The 23,393-nt window shown below is 39.3% G+C and overlaps 1 protein-coding gene across 1 annotated transcript in view; it reads left to right on the top strand.

Moving 5' to 3' along the window:
• arhgef7a (Rho guanine nucleotide exchange factor (GEF) 7a) overlaps positions 1 to 22,897 on the top strand; it is a 31,063-nt gene extending 8,166 nt beyond the window's left edge. Inside the window, exons 3-22 of the mRNA XM_053627518.1 lie at positions 4,415 to 4,499; positions 4,909 to 5,042; positions 5,374 to 5,569; positions 5,779 to 5,867; positions 8,469 to 8,563; positions 8,787 to 8,882; positions 10,208 to 10,330; positions 10,458 to 10,596; positions 10,694 to 10,753; positions 10,955 to 11,101; positions 13,196 to 13,282; positions 13,374 to 13,452; positions 13,581 to 13,720; positions 14,824 to 15,045; positions 15,418 to 15,511; positions 15,597 to 15,686; positions 16,061 to 16,231; positions 17,795 to 17,894; positions 18,029 to 18,083; positions 18,238 to 22,897. Of these exons, the coding sequence (XP_053483493.1) occupies positions 4,415 to 4,499; positions 4,909 to 5,042; positions 5,374 to 5,569; positions 5,779 to 5,867; positions 8,469 to 8,563; positions 8,787 to 8,882; positions 10,208 to 10,330; positions 10,458 to 10,596; positions 10,694 to 10,753; positions 10,955 to 11,101; positions 13,196 to 13,282; positions 13,374 to 13,452; positions 13,581 to 13,720; positions 14,824 to 15,045; positions 15,418 to 15,511; positions 15,597 to 15,686; positions 16,061 to 16,231; positions 17,795 to 17,894; positions 18,029 to 18,083; positions 18,238 to 18,360 (2,325 nt within the window). The 3' untranslated portion in view covers positions 18,361 to 22,897. The remainder of the gene's footprint in view (positions 1 to 4,414; positions 4,500 to 4,908; positions 5,043 to 5,373; positions 5,570 to 5,778; positions 5,868 to 8,468; positions 8,564 to 8,786; positions 8,883 to 10,207; positions 10,331 to 10,457; positions 10,597 to 10,693; positions 10,754 to 10,954; positions 11,102 to 13,195; positions 13,283 to 13,373; positions 13,453 to 13,580; positions 13,721 to 14,823; positions 15,046 to 15,417; positions 15,512 to 15,596; positions 15,687 to 16,060; positions 16,232 to 17,794; positions 17,895 to 18,028; positions 18,084 to 18,237) is intronic.
• The last annotated feature ends 496 nt before the right edge of the window (positions 22,898 to 23,393 follow it).

The raw sequence follows: 23,393 nt of genomic DNA, 5'->3' as shown, positions 1-23,393 counted from the left end.
TGGGATTCTCCATGCTTTGGAAACATTGTTATTATTATTTATTATTCCTTGCACTCCAGTGAAACTCTGAAATCTTCAGTGCTTGTGATTTTTAGTTACAAAATAACAGCAGGGGTGACTGATGTCAGCACTCAAAAAGTGAGTGAAATCCCTTTTCACTTATTTTGTCCCTTATACTAGTCTCATATATTTATCTGGATGTCCAAAATATATATATATATATTTGTAGCTATAAATGATTATAATGTTTACTAATACTCCACATGTAGACTAGGACATAAATAATAATCAGTGCTTTATACTGCTGCAGTTATTACAGTCGGTTTTTCTTCTCACGTCTGTGGTTACGCTGACAGCTAGCTTCTTAACTGTGTAATATTTCCATTGTGTTGCTTGATGATATTATGAATGATTATGCTTTTAGTCTGCCAGGTGAACCTCCTCTTCCCCCATTGTTTATAGGATATATACGCCTATATTTCATTAAGGATGAATACAAAGGGCCAGATTGCAGCATGTTGAATTATGCGCATTTATTATGGAGCCAGATGGGTTTGGATGGAGCCCATATACTTGAGTGCATTGAAAGAGGATGGGATTGAGGAGGGGGGTGTTAGTCTGTTAGTCTGTCATTGGCTCAAACTGTAATGACAAAAAAAAAAACAAAACATGCAGATTGTAAATATTTAATTAATGATATTCTGAACAAGTTGTTGTGGACAAGCTGCTTGAGGAGCGTTTGGACAGCACGTTGATTTGATCAGTTTTCTGCTTCAGTCACAGACGAAGATGTGGTCGCTGCGTGTGAACGTCGTACTGTTGTTTCTTGTGTGTGTACCCGCTTCATTTTTAAGCTGTGTAAGATGCTGCAGGATTCTCCACACATGTAGAGTGCTGACACGTTGCAGTGTCCTGGCATTGCTAATGCCCAGCTGGGCCATGCACACACAAGCCACTCTTTGTCCTTGATGAACGCTGTGTTTGAGAAGCTAGTGTATTCTGCTCTGCATCATTACTGTTGTGTTCGATCACAGCTGACTGTAAGATTTCAGCCCCCAAGACAACATAGTCATGGTCTGTTCACACTTGTTAGCAGTGGATTGAATAATCCTAGACTTAAAAAAAAAAAAAAAAAAAAAAATGAACCAAATTGTTTGCAGATAATGTGCCAAAATGACCTAGAGTTTAAGGTAGGGCTGTCGGGCGATTCGACACACCTGGTGTTTATATTTTCCTATAAGTCCATGGGTTGTCGTGTTTTGTTCCTTATACGGTCCACATTTTGGCCTTTATGATTGATCATTCTCTGAACATCTGTGAATCCTTCTGAGATTATCTCAAGAATGGGTGATTGAATGTTTGTAGTATTTATATGGAATTATCATTGTAACCAGCAGATGAACTGAACAGATTTTGGAATTGATCCAAACAGGGTCAAGGCCACAGCAAGGTCAAATGTCTGAAAGGACTAGACTTTCTTGTAAGTTCTTGTAAGGAACAAGTTCTACATGTTCTGTTTCTGGCCTAGTGCCTTTAAAAAGAAAAAAAAAATCTTATAATATCCAAATATTAAAAATGAGGAAGTATGCTATTTTATTTTTTAAACTATATCCCTGATTAAGCTTTTTAGGCTAGACTCAATTCAATTCAATTTTATTTGTATAGCGCTTTTTACAATGGTCATTGTCTCAATGCAGCTTTACAGAAATATATAAACACGGGATACAGATTTTAAGTGTGTGAATTTATCCCTATTGAGCGAGCCAGTGGCGATGGTGGCGAGGAAAAACTCCAAGATGTTCAGAGGAAGAAACCTTGAGAGGAACCAGACTCAGAAGGAAACCCATCCTCATCTGGGTAACAACGGATAGTGTGAAAGCAAAGGAAAGTTCATTACGGTTTTTTTTCCCATGTGTAATGATGTAATAAGATGTGCTAGGTGCCATGACGCCATGACATCATGTGACTTGTCCAGTAGTATCGATCAAGCTAAGCTATGCTTCAACGTTAGCCTGATACAGAGCAGGTTTATCCAAATGCATGTGTTGCCTTAGTAACTGAGCTTCATTTGTGGAACTGAAATTGATGGAAATTATCCAGGCTTGTTGAAATAAGCCTGGTTTATGAAGTTAGCTCACTTTGTGGAGTAATCTACTGATTCAACTCAACAGATTTATCCTTAACTTTTGGTGTATGAAGGAAAAACACAAATGTCTGTAGGTCTCCAGTTTTTATGCTTACAGAGATACGTGCTTTTCTGTATGGATGCAGAGTCATATGTTAAATTTGACCCAGATGGCAAAACATTTGGTGTGAATCAGCTCTGTGATTTTTATTTTATTTTTTGTTGAAAATGTAACCCTGTACTGTACAGTCAAAAGTGCAAATCTAAAACCATTAAAATTATTTCGCTGTGGTGATGCAAGCACTCAGTTCCTTTCCTGTCTATTCGTCCAGACATTTCTAAAGCTGTGCTCCCACTATGAACTGAATCCCAGATTTTGGCAGATTCAGTAGTCTGGTGCATACCTGAGTATAGGTGGAGTCTTCTCATCTGTCTGACCGGTTAATGTGATAACAAAAGCGGTTTATTGTCCTCAAGTTAATTATTTATCCAGGACTGCTCAGACCACAATTACTGTAACTATTCTAATGCAACTGCACCTAGAGCAATGACGATGCATGCACACATAGGAAGAGCAACACACTACTAACAAATATAGGTTGGTACAAGAACACTTGTAATACAGTAATGCTGCTTCATCCTGCTGCCTCATGGTGAAGATCTGTAATAAGTGGAAAGGGAATTTGACATCTGCATTTTACAGTAAGCGGAGACTACTGCCACTCAGCCGTATTATGATTTCGTTCCCATCTCTTGCTGTACACTAAATCAGTTAACACTACAAGAGGACTAAAGTACCAGATTAACTTTATAAGAGAGGAGATATTGGAATTCTTACTACCAGGTCCAGAAAGTCAAGCAGAATGACAGAATGGTGTGGGTAAGAACAGTGATACTCCTGCACCAGCTAGAGCGAACTGATTGAGGATGGGACTGACGAAACTCCTCATTTCCCATCAAACCTTGCTGTGAATTGATTTGTTTGCACACATTGGAGTTCACCCAGACTTGCTCATCCATCCTTCCATCCTTCCACCCACCGACCCTCCTACCGTCCCTCCCACCCATCCATCCATCCATCCATCCTTCCACCCACCTACCATCCCATCCATCAATCCATCCATCCATCCATTCTTCCACCTACCGTCCCATCCATCCATCCATCTATCCATCTGTCTATATATCTATCTTCAGTAATTATTGTTTCCTGGTCAGGGTCATGGTGGAGCTGGAGCCTATCCTGGGAATACTTTATACAGTGTTTAATAGTATTTATTTTTTTTTCTAACTGTGTATTCTTATATTCACTACCTGATTTCAACAACCTGAGGTCAACAAACATTGGTCATATTCCTTAAGGGCACCAGTCAAATAAAAAAAATAAAATGATATATGTGTGTGTGTGTGTGTGTGTGTGTGTATTTATTTAAATAGTTACTTTTTGACAGTCATTTTCAATAGAAAAAGATCAATAGTTTCTCTTATTTGTTGAGTGGAAAATTTGAATCATTGTGTGTAATATTTGTATAAAATAATCATTCAAGGCACTGTGTGAGTTTGTGTGTGTATAAATATATAAGTAATGCGTAATACTGTAGTAGTCTAGATGGGATGATATAAAAGCAAATATAATGTTGTCTATATGGTAAATGGTCTGCTTTAAAAAAAAAAAAAAAAAAAGCAGTTCTACAAAGTGCTTTACACTGTTTCTCATTCACCCATTCTCACACACACACACCAGTGGTAGCAGAGCTGCCATGCAAGGCGCTAACTTGCCATCGGGAGCAACTTGGGGTTCAGTGTCTTGCCCAAGGACACTTCAGCATGTGGAGTCATGTGGGCCAGGAATCGAACCGCCAACCCTACGATTAATGGACGACCCGCTCTACCACCTGAGCCACAGCCGCCCTAGGTTATGAAAAGAAATTAATTTTAGACATTGGTTAAAGGTGACAAATCTGAGGTGTGGGTCAGAAATGAACCCCTTATCCCTGACATGAAGTTTTATGTACTGTGACAGTGGTTCTAGTTTATTTCTTGCACTGTTTGCAGAAATGAGCTTTCCGATCCGCTTTTCCTAAAAACAGAGCCGATATATGACTTGAACAGTTACATGTATAAATGAATACCATCCAATCTTTCCAGTGATCATTACAAAAATATTAAGAAAATGTCAAATTGATATGTGAATTTTGTTTATTTAAGTGGTGTATATATGCACTTATGGGAAGTTTTAATAAAATGTACTCCACATTAATGGTGATTTTCATCTCTTTTTTGCCTCCTTAGCCGTTTGAGGCAAGTGACCTGCTGCAAGGCCAGAACTTCAACAAAGTTCTCACCACATTGGTGGCACTGAACAAAGTGACTGCAGGTGGGCTTCACACATTACTGTAGCATATGCAAACAGTTTTCAAGAGTAGGGACGTGAACGTTTATTGTTTAAACTGTTTCAACAAAAGTGATCTGTGACGTCAAAGTGTTGAGTTTGCTGGTAGCTTGATGGCAGGTTAACATGCCAAATATTAATCTATTATTATTATTATTATTATTATTATTATTATTTTTATTACATTTTCCCATGTTTGCTAAATGCATCATCATTCCTAAAGCTTAATTCTTTTAAATGTATTATTATTATTGTTATTATTATCATCATCATCATCAATATCAAACAAAACATGCCTCGCTGTGACTGTTATGAATATTATATACTGTACTCTAGTCACAAGCTTTGACTATGCCTGGACCTCTATTTTTTTTGTTTACGTGCACTGGACCAGATATTGGCATTGGCAGTGATTCTGTATGCACCCGTCACTCTACCGCTCATCGCATCAAGTCCTTTGAATCTCTGGTCTCGCAGACCTCACTGGGCCGATCGTCCAAGCTCCTCCATAACCAGTTCCGAAGCCTGGTGGGTAGCGGGAGGCTGGATAAAGCCTCTTGCATGACTGTGTACTAAAGCAGTGACACACAATGACCCCTATTCGTCACTTAACCAATCGTGGGTGTCTGTGAGCTCAGGTATGTGGAAGAGGGTAGATAGCGCCGACGAATAAGGGCCATTGTGTTGAACTGAACAGCTTATTGATTTTGAGCTGCACTAACAAATTTTTATTAGATGCAGATTAATATTGTTAATAACATTTTCGTGTAAGTAATTACTTATGTATCAAAAATTTCTGTCCGTTCAAAAAATATTAAAAGCAAACTTTGTGTGTATTCTGTGATCTTCCTCATTTTAGGATATGACCGAGAATAGTAACACTCAGTTGGTGGTGAAAGCTCGCTTCAACTTCCAGCAGACCAATGAGGATGAGCTTTCCTTCACCAAGGGTGACATCATCACGGTCACCCGTATGGAGGAGGGGGGATGGTGGGAGGGCAACTTCAATGGAAAGACTGGCTGGTTTCCGAGCAACTATGTCAGAGAGGTCAAAGGTTGTGGCAAGTGACAGTTGTGTAAAAAAAAAACAACAAACAAACAAAAAAAACCCCACACTTCCTTAACAAGCAATTTTGTTAATGTTTTATCATTGTTGGTCCTTCAAGGACTTTTGAGTGTTAGTGTGTGTGTGTGTGTGTGTGTGTGTGTGTGTGTGTGTGTGTGTGTGTGTAAGACTGCTTTGTTTTCTTCCTTTCTGTCACAGACAAACAAGTTTCCCCCAAATCTGGAACACTTAAAAGCCCCCCTAAAGGTTTTGACACCACTGCCCTTAGCAAAACCTACTACAACCTGGTGAGAATCTTTAGCTCAGTATTTTCAAACCTTTAAACGTGTTTCTTTCCATTTTACTAGTATTACAAATGTTAAATAATAAGTAATAATATATCTATAACACAGTGACTGATAAAACTACCATATATGTTGGCTCTTGAAGTGAGATGTCATCACTGGACACTTCTAATAGTGACGTTTCAGGAATATGAGGAACATTATGTAAGCTTGTCCTGATTCTGTCAGACTCCTATATTTGTTTTCTTTGACATTTTAATGTTCATTTCTGCTTCTTGTTATGGGGGTGGGGGCGGGGGGGGGGGGGGGTTGGGGGAATTCCATCTCTTTATTTAATGTGTTGAAATAGATTATAAATGAAGATCAATCCTCATATACCTTTTTATAATTCTTCACTCTGTCCTCCGTAGCAAAAGGGAATCTTGCTTACTTTTTGTGTTTATTAGTGCTTAAACGTAAAGAAAAAGACACATTTATGATTGTTCTATCCAGATTTAAATTTCTATTTATTTATTTATTTATTTATTTATTTTACAACACAATGTTCTCATTAGCAGAGGAAACCAGAGATAAAACCCTTTAATTTTTGTAGTTGTGCAAGCTATGTTCAGTGTGGTTCTGCTAGAGCTAACACATTGGGTGTGCCTGCATCCTGGGTACAGTAAAGGTATCAAGGTATTTTAAATGTAGTTGTACTGAAAATGCTGTTGCTATATGGACTACTGACACTCGGACAATTCTGCAGTAAATGCAAAAGCAACTGTGTATGTTAAGTGTGCAATATTTAATTTTCTAAAATAACCATGAAACATTGATTACCTTATATTCACACCAAGTCATAGTGTTTTTGTCATACTTTGCATTAAGCAGGATGAATTTAAATGCATGCTTATATGTTTCAAAGTATGAAAATGATCAGTGTGCACAACCAGGATATCTGGGCATGACCATGATTGCTTTTAGTGTAGATGTGTGTGTTGGTTTTTTTTCTATATGAAATTTATATTTATATATATATATATATATATATATATATATATATACACACACACACACACACACACAGTATCTCACAAAATTGAGTACACCCCTCACATTTTTGTAAATATTTGATTATATCTTTTCATGTGACAACACTGAAGAAATGACACTTTGCTACAATGTAAAGTAGTGAGTGTACAGCTTGTGTAACAGTGTAAATTTGCTGTCCCCTCAAAATAACTCAACACACAGCCATTAATGTCTAAACCGCTGGCAACAAAAGTGAATACACCCCTAAGTGAAAATGTAAAAATTGGGCCCAAAGTGTCAATATTTTGTGTGGCCACCATTATTTTCCAACACTGCCTTAATCCTCTTGGGACATGGGGTTCACCAGAGCTTCACAGGTTGCCACCGGCGTCCTCTTCCACTCCTCCATGATGACATCACGGAGCTGGTGGATGTTAGAGACCTTGTGCTCCTCCACCTTCTGTTTGAGGATGCCCCACAGATGCTCAATAGGGTTTAGGTCTGGAGACATGCTTGGCCAGTCCATCACCTTCATCCTCAGATTCTTTAGCAAGGTAGTGGTTGTCTTGGAGGTGTGTTTGGGGTTGTTATCATGCTGGAATACTGCCCTGCGGCCATGCTCTGCTTCAGTATGTCACAGTACATGTTGACATTCATGGTTCCCTCAATGAACTGTAGCTCCCCAGTGCCGGCAGCACTGACAGGCTGACCCCCCACCCCTTCAACCTCTGCAGCAATGCTGGCAGCACTCATACGTCTATTTCCCAAAGCCACCCTCTGGATATGATGCTGAGCACATGCACTCAACTTCTTTGGTCGACCATGGCGAGGCCTGTTCTGAGTGGAACCTGTCCTGTTAAACCGCTGTATGGTCTTGGCCACCATGCTGCAGCTCAGTGTCAGGGTCTTGGCAATCTTCTTATAGCCTAGGCCATCTTTATGTAGAGCAACTATTCTTTTTTTCAGATCCTCAGAGAGTTCTTTGCCATGAGGTGCCATGTTGAACTTCCAGTGACCAGTATGAGGGAGTGTGAGAGCGATGACACCAAATTTAACACTAACTGACCTTGTAACACTAACAAGTCACATGACACCGGGGAGGGAAAATGACTAATTGGGCCCAATTTGGACATTTTCACTTAGGGGTGTACTCACTTTTGTTCCCAGCGGTTTACACATCAATGGCTGTGTGTTGAGTTATTTTGAGGGGACAGCAAATTTACACTGTTACACAAGCTGTACACTCACTACTTTACATTGTAGCAAAGTGTCATTTCTTCAGTGTAGTCACATGAAAAGATATAATCAAATATTTACAAAAATGTGAGGGGTGTACTCACTTTTGTGAGATATATATATATATATATATAATATATAAAATGTGTGTGTGTGTGTGTGTGTGTGTGTGTGTGTGTGTATATGTGTATATGTATATTGAAAGCAGACAATACTGTTGTTTCCTGACTTTTATAAGAAAAATAATGCCCAAGACTTTAGTCTTTAATTGCGTCTGTAGCGTTATGATTTAGCTTGATGTCTTGCAACGGTAGGTTGACATCAGTTTAACTTTGTCTGTACTCTCTCTTTCAACAGGTGCTACAGAACATTTTAGAAACAGAGACGGAGTACTCAAAAGAGCTTCAGAATCTTCTGACCAACTACCTGAGGCCACTTCAGAACACAGAAAAGTGAGTATTTGAAGTCAGTTTTGTCCATCCAACTTCTGCATTTCCAGACGTGCCTAAATCACTGAACAGAAATGAATAAATATGTACAGTAGGATCTGTTATGTTACTGTCTTTGACTATTCTGTGGTCTATATTTACAGTGATACAATTGCTTATCGATTAGAATGCGAGATTCTTCCTTATTTCCTCTTCGTCTTCCTGTAAACTTCTCATTCCACTATAGACTTAGCTCTGCAGACATCACTGTCATCATGGGGAACCTGGAGGAAATCAGCACCTTCCAACAAACTCTTGTCCAGTCACTAGAGGACTGCACTAAGTGAGTACCATTAATAACTGACTACTCGGTGTTTGCTTCTATTCTTAATAACATGAATCAATAAATTATTATGCATTGGTATATACAAAAGCAGCTAAAAGAATACTATGTATGTAGTTCTAATGTACGACACCGTGAGATTGTTACTGGGGACAGGGAACACATCTATTGGATTGGGAATTCTGTGATGTTTCAGTCACGTAAATGACTAAATGTCAGAGCACTGTAAATTAAATGTCATCGTCTAGACCTAATTTCTACAATTAGACAGAAACGATGATATTTCAGGAAGGAGAGCGAATTTACGTTTAGGAAGTCAAATAATCACTGAAAAGTAAAAAGGAGAGTTGTCTCTGTTCACTTTAACAATAATATTCTAAAACCAGATAACACTGACTATGTTTACATGGACAGCAGCAATCTAATTATTGACCTTATTCTGAATAAGACAATATCCTGATTAAGGTGTTTTCATGAGTCGCTTTTAGAATATTCCTTTCATGTTCAGGTTTTACACGTTATAGAACATAGATCGATTAACGTCACATGTCATTACATCCCCGCGCCACGCCGTCCCACGTTCCCTCCAGAATTTCACGTATCGATGTACAGTTCGTCTTCGTTATGGTACCGTATACAGTTTTGGGTGTTTCATTTGAAATTTTATGAAAGCATCAAGTGCAGTTAATTATTTGTCATGCTGTACGTGCAGATAGACGACTGCGTGAAGACATGGGCCGCGTCCCAAACCACGTACTTACCTACTATATAATAGTTGAGATGCATGTATTTCACCTGCTATATAGTAGGTAAGTACGCGGTTTTCAGACGCAGCCGTGCTCTCTTGTTTGCCGTCAAACGATTGAGCATTGCCGTGTGTGTACGTGTCCTGTCACACAATGCGGTGAAAACCCTCACATGACGTTAATAGTGTGATTAAGATGTGTACATGTCTATAACGCACATCGATAATGTGATTAAACAGGAATACTCCACACGTCTTAATTCCATTTGTATTTACTTTGAGTATGACTTTAGTCGGATTAAGGTCATCAATAATCGCTGTTTACATGCTAGTTTCTTAATCAGAGTCTCGTGTTAATCGGGTTCATATCGGAATATTGTTGTCCATGTAAATGTACTGATTGTGAGCACTGAGGCACCTTTTTGATATTAGAATAACTCCTTATTTCTTATAGAACTGACAGTTATCCCTAGTTCCGTTTTAGAGAAATCTTCAATGAGAAGAAAGAAAATATGAGAGTGGAGAATCGTTCGTTTTTTTTGTTGGTGAATTAAATTTTTCTCTGATGTTGCTGTTTCAGACTTCCAGAGCTGCAACAGAAAGTTGGGGGCTTTTTCTTAAACCTTATGCCCAAAATGAGAGCATTGTATACGGGTTACTGCTCAAACCATCCATCAGCTGTTAACATTCTGACTGATCACAGGTACGCCACTGCAATCTGGCACTCCTACCTTTTTTATATATATATATATATATATATATATATATATATAAAATCATTCCACAGGAAGTTAAATAGTGTTCACACTGAGTATTTGTCTGCCTTATAGTGAAGAGCTAGGAGACTTCATGGAGAGTAGAGGAGCAAGTTCTCCAGGCATCCTCACACTGACCACAGGCCTTAGCAAACCGTTCATGAGACTAGACAAATACCCAACTTTACTGAAAGAACTGGAGAGACACATGGAGGTAAGAAAACAACTCTTCATTCTTTCGAGCATTTATAACCGAATTAAAGTGACAAGCATGTTAAAATGTCTCTATGTTGTTTTCATTTTGCTCTTAGGAGGGTCATCCAGATCGGCTTGAAATTCAAAAGTGCATGACCGCATTCAAGAATCTTTCTGTGAGTTTTCTTCTTCTTCTTCTTCTTCTTCTTATTTTTGTTTACATATATACTCTTATTAGTAATTAGTGTGATGGATTATACATGTATGTATAGGGTGTGCTACAAAAACTCGTCATATCTGCTGTCACACACCAGCGTCCCGTGTCACACTGCATCCTGACTCGGGTGTGGATTTTTGTGGGGTTTCCATGTTTACAGGCCCAGTGTCAGGAGGTGCGGAAACGGAAGGAGCTGGAGCTGCAAATTCTCACAGAATCCGTTCGTTTGTGGGAGGGTGAAGACATCAAGACTTTTGGCTCTGTGATCTACATGAGCCAAGCCATGGTACAGAACCAAGGCTGTGAGGTGAGACATTACTCCAATGAACATTTCTTTGTGTTTATGTAGTAGGCATTCTGTTAGTATACATTATTTTATACAACAGTTAGGTCTGAGCTACTAAGTTGTTTGGACAAGTGGCCTTCCAAGAGTGCTGATATTTAATATAACTGCACTGGTAAATGTCACTGTTTGGATCACTCTGCTGGTCTGTTTGCGCTACATGAAATGCCAGTTCTAACAATAGGTCATTACACTGAAACCGTTACTACACTTGCTACACGCTGTCAGTCAGTATGTGCATTACATGGCAATATGTACACTCCTACTCCTATCCAGCTGAGACTTATTTAGGAGCTGTTTTTTGTTGACGCTGCAAAAATAAACAAAATATTTGGCCATACCGTGTCTGAAATGTCAGGTTGTATAAAAGCAACATCACACTCGCAGTCGTGCTGTTATAGTAAATACCATCACATCTGTGATTCTTCATGGACCTTGCACAAAGGTTGGTGTGGAAGAACTCGAGTGGCTTGCACAGAGCCCTGACCTCAACCCCACTGAACACCTTTGGGATGAACTGGAATGCTGACTGCGCACCCGGCCTCCTCACCGAACATCAGTGTGCCTGACCTCAGTAATGCTTTTGTGCTCGAATGGGCACAAATCTTCAGTCCTGTTCCAAAATCTAATGGAAAGCCTTCCCAGAAGAGTGGAAGCTGTCATAGGAGTAAAGTGGGGACCGACTCTATATTACTGGCGACGGTTATGGAATTAGATGTTCAACAAGCACATGGAGTCATTGTGGGGGGAGTTGAGAAAGAAAATACATCCTCCTTCAATTCTCTGTTTTTATTTATCAGCGCCTAAATAACAAATGTGTGGTCCTCACCAACTTCTATAAACAAACAAATAACCTCACCTTAAGAAGATTAGAAAAAACCCCACCTGGTCTTTTTCCTGTCTTCAGCTGTCCAGTTTTAGTGAGTCTGTGCTCATGATAGCCTCGGATTCTTATTCTTGGCTGACAGGAGTGGAACTCAATGGGGTCTAATGCTGTTATAGCTCTTCCACCTCAAGGTTTGATGTGTTGTGCATTATGAGATCGCTTTTCTGCTCACCACAGTTGTAAAGAGTGATTGTTACTAAACCAGTGATTGTCAGCTCAAACCAGTCTGGTAATTCTCTTCTGCTCTCTCTAATCAACTAGGCGTTTCCACCCACAGAACTGTCGCTCACTCAATGTTTGTTTTTTGCTTTTCGCACCATTCTGTATAAACTTTAGACCTTTGTGTGTGAAAATCCCAGGAGTATGGATGGGCGATATGGACTTAAAACTATATCACGATATTTTCTGGTATTTATTGCGATAACGATATCAGTGACGATATCAATATAGTACCGTTCACCACTGTTTTTGGCTACAAATGATAGCAGTGATCTTGAGAGTCTCAGAAACACAAACATTGATCCAAAAGTAAAACTGATTTTCTGTAAACAGACCAGTTCCAGATTGTAGACGTAGCTCCTCGTTTAGCTCCGCCTTCCGCCGTACTTGTTTTCGCTCTGCACGTGAGCTGCGAACGGGTCGCAGACCGTCGCACACGGAAACACGTCATCGACTAGGCTTTATCGTTATTATCGCGGGAAGACTCCTTCTCATTGGGGGGAGAATTTCTACCGGTATATCACAAACGATAAGATATCGCCCATCCCTACCCAGGAGATCGGCAGTTTCTGAAATACTCACACCAGCCCATCTGGCACTAATAACCACGACATGATTAAAATCAGAAAGATCACACTTTTCAGATCAGAGATCAGATATTACAGCTGAGACGATTCAAAAGCTCCTCAAATGAATTACAAAGACACTGGAGGAAATGATTGAAGCAAAGCACAGGGATATCAAAGCTTTTTGGAGTTTATTCTCCACTGTTGATGTCGTAGCATACACTGTATGGTTCACATATAATAATGAAGGAATACACAGTGAAACGTGCACTAAATGTCTGATTTGTTAGAAATTAGTTTAACTTTATTTTGTCACATTGGTATGCAAACGTTGGCATTAAATTGTGTATTCGAGCAACTCTCATGGCACTGATGTGTGTTTTTCAGGAAAGGAATGAACGTTACCTCATGCTGTTCCCTCATGTTCTGCTTATCCTCTCGGCCAGCCCAAGGATGAGTGGCTTCATCTACCAGGTCAGAATATGGTCACTATGCTACGTCCTACTAAATAAGCAGGATGTAGGCGTTTACCACTGTTCGACATTGTCCACTTTGTTTCTTACAGGGCAAGCTGCCTTTGAGTGGAATGACAGTAACTCCTTTAGAGGACTGTGAAAGCCACAAAAATGCTTTTGAGCTCTCCGGTAAAAAGCCTCCTGCAGTTTTTAAAATTTAACTGAGAGCATACAGTGCAGAGGTGAATGCATTGGGATGGTTTGTTTAGTGTGTGTGTGTGTGTGTGTGTGTGTGTGTGTGTGGTCCATCCCTGCAGGTTGCATGTTTGAGAGGCTGCAGGTTATCTGCTTTAATAAGCACGATCAACAGGATTGGCTGGAGCACCTTAACCGTCAGACCAAACACACCACCATGACGGCCTCAAGCATGAAGCCACTCACAGTCCCTTGCCACACGGTGAGTTTCTGCTTACTGGACCTAAATCGGATCTTCTCAGAGCATCAGCGAAATAAGACCTGAATGTCTGCATGCAGTGAATACATAAAGTCCACTTTCAAATTCATATATTGCACTTTCACCATAACATGGTGATAAGTTTACTGTGAACACTCTTCCCTCTCTTTTGCAGTTGTTAACATGTTTTCCTCTTTGTTCCTCTGTAACTCTTCCCAACCAGGTACAGACAGATAAAGCCCCTCACCATTTGCGTATTCTTTTGTCTCCCCGAATACCATTCGCGCGCATTTACATACCTTCCCGAATAACATTCCATGACTTCCTGAACACCATATATGGAGTTACTTACTTTGATATGCTTCCTGTTAAATGCAAATATGCCCTTCCGCCTAGCCAATCAATTGTTAACCCGTTGTCTTTGTTGTGTGTCGAGCATGATATATACTCTGCCTTTCTTTACATAAAATAGAGAGATCTTGCCATTTGAATTTTGGGTGTCTGTGTGTCATTCTTTGCACCAAGGCCGTGGTGTGCGAAGTGCACAGTCTTCACGGGGCGATGGCACAGTCTTCTTGTGTACTTTCACTGTCTCTCTTCTTAAGAATCGTAACCCGAAGATTCTCAAATCATAACATGTGGTTTCATATTTTTTTATTGTCTAAAGCATGGGAAAGCTGTCTAGTTTTATTTTACACCAATAGCTGGTGTGTGGTGGGCATTCTGGTGCACTACGGCTGCCGTCGCATCATCCAGGTGGATGCTACACACTAGTGGTGGTTGAGGAGATTCCCCCCTCCCACCCCATCCACATACTATGTAAAGCGCTTTGAGTGTCTAGAAAAGTGCTATATAAATGTAACTGTAACTAACTAATTAAAACTTATGTTTTATATACTGTTTGCAAAAATAATTGGCACCCCTACAGTTAATATTAGGTGAAGCCTCCTTTGGAGAGAATGACTGCACTCTTTCACTTTAATCTCTAGCAAAGTTGGAGACACTTATAGAGGATTACTTTGTGCAGGAGCACAAATGTTGGTGCTGATTTGGATGGAGGTTTGGGTCATTTATTTATTATTTATTATCTCTCTCTGCTTCTGTAGCTCCCATCCCACCCCCTAACCCCATCCAGGCACGCAGAGAGCCGAGGCCTGACTGTGGCTCCTGCCTACCACACGCTCCCTCACTCCTCCTCTCATGGAGCTCCACACAGCACTGTAATGTGGGGGCCTCTGGAACCTCCCAAAACCCAGAAACCTTGGAGTCTGAGTTGCCTGAGGCCAGCACCCCCACTCAGACCATCAGCTGCCCTCTGCTATAAAGAGGTCAGTGTGTGTTTGGGTTGTGACGTCTGTCTTGATGACTTTGTTGGACTTGAGGCATGTGTATTGCCTCATATTTTGAGATGGTCGATCATATGTATTGTGCGCCACAATATAAAGTCTTAAACGTGTACTTTAAAGGTAACTAAAAACCTGAGATATTGACTTGATTAGGTTTGGAAGAATTTTATAATGATGCCAATACTTGTGATTTCTTATTCTTTTAAACAAACATTTATTTCCATATGAAAATGTATTATTTTTTTTAAATCTCTTGTGTAACCGAAGTGTAAACCGTCTCCTGTTTTTATCTCTTTGTCTCACCTTAAACTCTCTCATTCATCCTGATCCTCTCCATTCTTTACACTGCTCCAGGATCTCAGTAAAAGCCCCAAAAGTATGAAGAAGCTGCTGCCCAAACGGAAACCTGAAAGGAAGCCGTCTGATGAGGAGTTTGCGTTGAGGAAAAGTAAGGAAAAGTCGATGGATTTGTTCATGCTGCTGATGAGAGTTACTGTGGTGACACACAAGTACTTACTCTGTAACTGCAACAGGTACCGTAGCACTGGAAGAGGATGCTCAGATCCTGAAAGTGATTGAGGCGTACTGTACGAGTGCCAAAACCCGACAGACTCTCAACTCAAGTAAGATTAAGTCTGTATGTCTATCATAGGACTAAGGCAACATAACGTTGCATCACTGATGTTAACAAAATCACTCTTGGAACTCTGGTAACAATATCCTCTTTTTCTCTTTCCTCTTCACTCTTTTTGACATCATTTGTTTATTCACTGTTAATCCCTTTCTCTTTTTTTAACATTCACATATAACCATTTCCATTTCCATCTTTCCAACATGGTTGCACACTTTTTTTTTTCTCCTTACCTTTTCACCCATATGGTTTTTGCCATCCCATGTACCACCATTGCATTTTGGGAAAATCTCCCACTCTTTGTTCATTTGATTGGACTGTCCTCACTCGCTGTGGCTGGTGTGCCGTCTCCTCTGGCCATCTCAGCATGGCAGGGCACTGATCTGATGCATAACCACGTGTTGGATCAGTCGAGCATGGAGTGTATGGGCCGTCGCAGCAGCATCTCTCGTCCAGAGGGCAGCTCGGACCTTTCAGAGGACTCGGACTATGACAGTATATGGACGGCTCACTCTTACAGGATGGGGCCGGTTTCCCGTAAGAGCTGCAGCTCCTACATCTCCCACCAGAACTAAACTCCCTCACTTGTACTATTTAACTTCATTCACTTTAGTTTGTTTATTTATTATTTATTTAATTTATTTTCTTTTATGTTTTATTTATATTTTTATTTATTATATTTATGTCTTTTCACTTGCCTGTATTAAACCGCACTCCTTGTCTTCTTTGTGCACTTATCCAAATTTGTCCTTGTTGCCTTGACACCCTTTTCACCTGTTGTTTTGACGTCCCTTCACGTGATCTTTGGGGAATTCGCCTTTTCTCTGTCTCTAACTAGTATTTCATCAATAAGATTAAAAGAAGGACATTTCGCTTGTGTTCTTTCGAAGCGTGATCTTGTCCTGCTAGAATTGATGAGATCTGAACTTTGTAATTATTTTAGTATTGTCATATATTTGAAATGTGAAGTATTATTGTTTACCTAAGGGAAGCATTGGACACAAGAATTCCAGCTTCATTTGTTTCAGGATGCAATTCAATAGAAAAGTTGAAGAGAAAATGCTTTGGTAAAATAGAAGAAAAAAAAAAATCACTAGTTTCTTCTTGGGACAGTATTAGTGGATGTGTCATTTTATTTATGTATTTATTTTTGACTTGTATAGAACGTGCATTTTTATTTTTATTTTTATATGTTACATGTATGTTCATAATATTGTCTACATATGGTATGATTGTTTGCCAAAATATGCTGAATTTTAATGTCCCTTCAACAATTTGTTTGATTTTAAACCAGGTCTGTGGTTTTGTGGTTCTCTGTTACTTACTTATCTGAAGCTCTGAGTACCTGTAGTAATTTAAGATGAACCTTTTCTCTCTTATGTATGATTTTTGTTTATCAGACAAAAGAGAAATACATATTGCCAGTTACAAAGGTACTTGAACAAAGAATAAGAATATAACTCTTCATGTTGTGTGGTAATCCTTGTGACCAGGTTCTCTTCTGTGATAAAACAAAAAATAGACAAGAAATTCAAACACTTGCTGCCCTTTTGTCTGTTGTACTGTGCTGGTATTCTGATTCCCTGTACAACTCGGAAGTCGGTGATGTTTACGTGGTTCAAAAAAAAAAAAAGATATAATTATTGTATCCATTACATATGTATATATACACACGCATATATACGTACAGATTCCAGTATGACAGAGCAGTCACTGTAATATACATTTTCAATAAATATTGGCTTTGCTAGACTTTCGTCAATATTTTTGTCCTTTCTGCAGAAGTACTTGAACCATAATTTTCTTTTAATGCTTAATTTACTTTCTTTAAATATGTCCCTTATTGGTTTCAGGAACTTCTAAGTGTCATGATGATACGCAATTCATAATTCTCTAGAAACCTGTTATTGGAATTTTTCCAGTCTTGACATTTACTTCCTGCATGACTAACCGGTCTGTCTTCAGTCTCCTGCACAGTTCTTTTAACCTGATCCTTTCACCGTTTCAGAGCACATGTGTCTCTTTAACTGTTCTTACCAGTCAGTCCTTCACGTAGAGATGTGTGGAAACCAAACTGCAGGACTTTTCTTTTTGGAACAGGACAGAGAAGAGACACTGCTCCAGCACTGATACTGCCGGCGGAGGAGAAGATAATCCTGGAGGAGATCAAAAGCAACGGACAGACTGTTATAGAAGAGAAGTAAGAATAACATCGATTTTTCACAAACTCCTTTCCCTGCTGGGGAAACCGTTAAATCTGTCATACTTGTGTATAATAAATTAGATTTCAATGCCATACAGTGCCATCAAAATGACTCATTTGAACTCTTACAGGAATCTCATGGATGTTGTTTATTCACTAAGACATGAAGTCCAAGAACTTAAACAGGTGCGTGTAGACCAATCTTTCTGTCCCTGGTATGATAGTGACCTATATATGTGTGTGTGTGTGTGTATGTGTGTATATATATATATATATATATATATATATATATATATATATATATATATATCTCTTGATATATGACTTCATCAATCAACAGGACGGTAAGAAAATGAAACGATCTCTGGAAGAGGAGCAGCGAGCTCGTAAAGATCTGGAGAGAATTGTACGGAAAGTTCTAAAGAATATGAATGACCCATCTTGGGATGAGACCAATTTGTGAGATCATGAGAGAGAGAGAGAGCATCATACAGGTTTGGTAGCATTTGTGAGGATTTCAAATGTTATATTTCCAATGAATTTGGAACCAGCTCTGCTTATAAATTCACATTAACACTCTCAGCTCTCAGCATTATCTTGTAATTAGTTCACTTGCGTCTCACTGCAGTCTCTTAAGTTGACACGCAGATGCTTTATATCGAGGATCAACGTTGTGTGGCTAGAAGTTTGTGGACACCTGACCATTCACACTCGTATATGCTATTTGAACAGCCCATTATAATAACTTTAAGAACAACTTCCACGCTTCTGTTAAGTCTTTCCACTAGATTTTGGAGCATGGCTTTGGGGATTTACCCATTCAGCCACAAGAGCATTAGTGAGGTCAGGCACTGATGTCTGGTGAGGAGGATTGATGCGCAGTCCGAGTGCCAATTCATCCCAAAGGTGTTCAGTGGGTTGAGGACACCGCTCTGTACAGGCCATTGGAGTTCTTTCATGCCAACATCGGCAAACCGTGTCTTCATGGAGCGCAATTCGTGCACAGGAGCACTGTCATGCTGGATCATGTTTGGTCCTCTTGGTTCCAGTGAAGAGAAATTAAAACGCTCCAGTATACAAACAAAGACATCCTATACAGTTGTGTGCTTCCAGCATTGTGACAAAAGTTTGGGGAAGAACCACATACGTGTGTGACAGTCAGGTGTCCACAAACCTTTGGCAATATAGTGTACTTTTTCAGCTCTGAACTTAAAAAAAAAAAAAAAAAAAAAAAAGAAGACCCAAAATATAAATGAGTTAGCGGTAGCACATCTCTATTGCTGCAGCATATTTTATTTATGACCAATGACTACAGTAAATGCTTCTTAAAATGAATCCCTCTGGTAATATGTTTGCAACTAGTTATTGACCAATTGTGTTGGAAATTGAGATTTAATTACATTTGCACAATTACTCTTTAACTTTTAATACAAATTCCAAATAGTTGATTTCAGGTCATTACTCAGTGGAATCATGTAAATTAACTAATGGGTGTAATTTTCTTCTAAGAACTACTTGGACCTTACAACTGACATGACCGGTCAACTGTGTAATTCTAGACGAACTCTTCCTGGGTTACTTCAGCCACTATAATGACGTAGGAAACCTCACTGAGGATTGTACATAGTACTGCTGTGCATTGTTTTAACTGTAAACTTGTGTTGTAAACATACTCCATATGTGTCATTTGTAAATATTCCAGAGCTATGGTACTTATTCCAAACGTCCAATTTTCTTCTCATGGAAGTAAACCGTATAACGACTAATTCGGCTAGGTTTACAAACAAACTTTTCAAAAGTTACGCGTGTTTATGTTAGGGTTTTTCAAATAGTGTAGTAAAAATGTTAGCAACCACTGTATTACTAAAAGCCCTTGAAACACGATTCTACACTACATGTAGCTGCACTTAACTCTCAAGTCTCAAGACTCTTTATGTATGGACTGATCTTTCTGTGAGTCCTCGAGCACCGAGGACCATCAGGACAGGAATGACCTCACTAATACACTTTCAGTGTATTTACTGATGACCCTTAACCTCCACATGACTCATTGTCATTGTAAATTCTGTAAATAAAGACGTTTTCTTAAGAGTTGTGATTATTTTGAAGATTTCATTGTACTCCTTTTTTTGCATTTTTCTCTTTTTTTTTTTTTTTTTTTAAATAGAATATGCTATACTCCAGCATATATTTATTTTGTAATTACATTTTTATTTTATTTCAATCAGGTGTCACTCTTGAGCCGCAAAGCGTACAGGCACGAGTGTAAAAGTAATGCCAGAGTTTAAACCAGTGGAATTTCTACACTTAGTTCATGAAGGGGAGGCCAATGATGAGGATGATTTTGTGCCTTTGTCTCTTTTTCCCTGTACAACAGTGCAGGATGAAGGTTGTGCATACACTAGGACCTATTACACTGACAAGGCAATCTAGGCCCTTTGTGGGCGATGATTCTACTTCATTGATTTACAATGGAAAGGATATAATTTTGCTAGTGTTGGCAAAAAGCTCAAATGTCAGCCTTTTCAGAATGCCAGCATTGCCTTGTTCGGGGATGAATGAGGAGAAAGTCACCTTTTGTCTCCTGTTAAATATTCCTGCATAAATACAAAGGGGCATAATGCCATCCCGATAAAATGGAAGCCCTGATTTATCCCGATTTATCCTTTAGTGTAGATAAAACCTGCAGATAAATGCCAGGTTGGCCTTTTCAATTTTTTTTGTTCACTTCTATTCTTTTGCATTAAAAAAAAAACAAAAACGTATTCAGTTCAGATGACAGTGTCGTTGCTTTCAGTGGTGTGCTCGCATTATTCATAAGACGACTGTCTCCTACACCAAATAACAAGAAAATTATTAAAAAGGAAACAGCATGATGTGTTCACTTCCTTATCTTCGCAATGGATCATTTTTCTAGCTGTAGCGCTAGTCTTTAGCATTAGCCTTGGTTTTATTAAAGACTAAGGGTATAGACTGAAGAGTAGACAGTCGAGAACAGTGCTAGTAACACCTGTAGAGTGTGATGTTGCTCTGTTTGACTCCTAAGTTTCAGGTATTAATACCTCCACTGTTACTGACAGTGAACTATAATAGCTGTCTTTGAAGGTCTGAGTGAAAGGGACAGCAGGACTCTGTGGACATTGAATCAATTAGCTTTTGACCAACCTATACACACACTTGCACTCGCGCACACACACGCTTCTAAGACCCTGTCTTTTCCTTTCTTCCCCTGGGTCTATTCAGTAGCTTGTGATCATTTAGATTTGACATGCATTGTGGCTGAGCTTGTCTTCCTCTTTTGCTCTCTCCCTCTTTTGCTACTGTCTGTCATTAATTTCCAGGCTTTACAATTTGCCAAAAAGAAAGAGAAAGGAGAGTGAGGGACGGATGGATGGATAAGAGCTCAGTGTCCTTTTGAAAGGGTTTGTTATTGCACAAAAAAACAGCCGCCCAATAATTTTTCGTCAATGTTTAACTCTAAAAGCCTTTCCCCGTCAGCTTTGAAAAGAAGAGCAATAAAGCCCTATTGAAAAGGACTGAATAAAAACAGTCCTCTGGGGCTTTGACCAAAGGGCTTCTTTTCCTCTGCCTCTAATCAAATAGGAACTGAAATGAATTAGTTTTCTTATGAAAATAGCCTTTGTTGGCGGGGAGGCCAGTAATTCATAAACAATAAGCAGTGTCATTGTGTGCATAGTAATATATTCATGCCGTGGAGAGGCTAGAAGGCAGTACTATGGCTCTGTGCATGAGGAGAGAAGAGGGATGGATTACTCCTGGACTTTATAAACAGCTTGCTCAGTGAGTGCTTCTCTTCACTTGTAAGCTCGTAGTCTTGTTATCTCTTGATTTCTTTTAATATTTTTCTTATTTATTTTTTTTTTTCCTTGCCCTCACAGTTTTTCTTTCTGTATTTCTCTCCCCCCCCCCCACTTCTTAGAGATTCATTTTTTTTTTTGACATTCCAGCAATGTGTCTGTGATCTGGAGCTTACGTTTAACTCTCCTCCCTCCCTTTCTTGGAGTCAGAAGACCAGTTTTTATTATTATTATTATTATTATTATTATTATTATTATTTTTTTTTAAACTTTACATCTAATTAAGTTGGATGTAGTGCTGGATTTGTCTCCTACATGTTCATCTGCCCTCCCTAGGAGATACTAATGGACTACTGCGACTACAGGAGGGGAAGGGGTGACTGGTGTCCTGAGGGAATACCTGATGCCTGTCATCACAGAACAGGTGGAACGTCGGAAACAGGCATTGTATTCCAGAGGATTCGAAAAAGGAAGCAAGAAGATGGATTTAAAACTTGAAGATATGTATTTTCTAGTGCAGGGTGTTTTGTACTGGTACATGAACACCTGATGGGACTACTTGACAAAAATGGGAGCAGTTAGTAGTTCTCTTCATTAACATCTTTAGACAAAAAGGATTGCAAGTTAATAGGAGCAAAACAGTTGCTGACATCTGAGTCCGTTTGCTCATCAACAGCTTTTTCTTTCCTTCTGCTACTTCAAGTCCATGGAATTATGTGTCCTGTCAAAATTCCCATATTGCTCAGGTAACAAGAAGCATGAGGAAACCGAGTGGAAGTACGTCTAAGGAAATGACACTTCTCTGTATCTTTTGATGTTACTCCTGAGACTGATATCATCTGCAAGCTTTTTTTTTTTAAAAAACAAACAAAAAAAAAACCTAATATGGAGTAATTTACACTTAGTTTTTGGTGCTGTAGAAAAGCCAGCTACTAGTGCAAACATCAGCTTAAAAATCTAGCTTTCTCCATAAAGAAGAAATAAGCTTTTCAGGACCATTTCTGTGGTGGGAGTTGTTTTGATTGAAAGTAAATCTCCTTTGGAGCTCTGACATGTCATCAATAAATCAGCTAACAAGTAAGTGAGTGTGTTTCCTGTTCTTTGGGCTCGGGATGAGAATTGCTCGTTGTAGAATGTATTAATTTTAGTGAACATTTTGCTAATGATTCTTGTGAATCGTTTCACTTTTCTCATGGAGGTTTATTTTCAGGCAGTAACTGATATGTTCTTTCGATTGAGTCGGTCATGTTTGCACGTTGTTCAGAACCTACACCAGGGGTCGACAGGGACCTCCACAACTGATTCTGCTGTAAAAAGGAAAGTCATTTGTTACACACGAATCAAGTTTCCCAAACCGTACTGCTAAGGAAAAATTATACACTTCTTAGAAGGCTACACTTTCTCAGCAGCCTTGCGTTAATACTACTATAATTTTCGTTCATCTAAGATGCGAGTGAAGTAACTGAATGTAGTTCTGACTAGTTCTGAGGTCCTATTGGAGCTAAAATAGATGTACAGACTTACTGTACAATCTCAACATGCCCATCTGTATCTAATATGCTCTCCCTGCTGGAAAATCCACTTTGACTAGCTACCACCTTGCCAAAACACAGGCCAAGCTGGGAGACCATTTTCACCAGCTGTGATAAATGCTGGTTGACTTGTCCCAGCTTCTGAA

The sequence above is a fragment of the Ictalurus furcatus genome, chromosome 6 (assembly GCF_023375685.1).
Source record: "Ictalurus furcatus strain D&B chromosome 6, Billie_1.0, whole genome shotgun sequence".
Taxonomy (NCBI): Eukaryota; Metazoa; Chordata; class Actinopteri; order Siluriformes; family Ictaluridae; genus Ictalurus; species Ictalurus furcatus.
The sequence above is the reverse complement of the archived record's forward strand: the minus strand, read 5'-3'. Positions and strand labels throughout refer to the sequence as shown.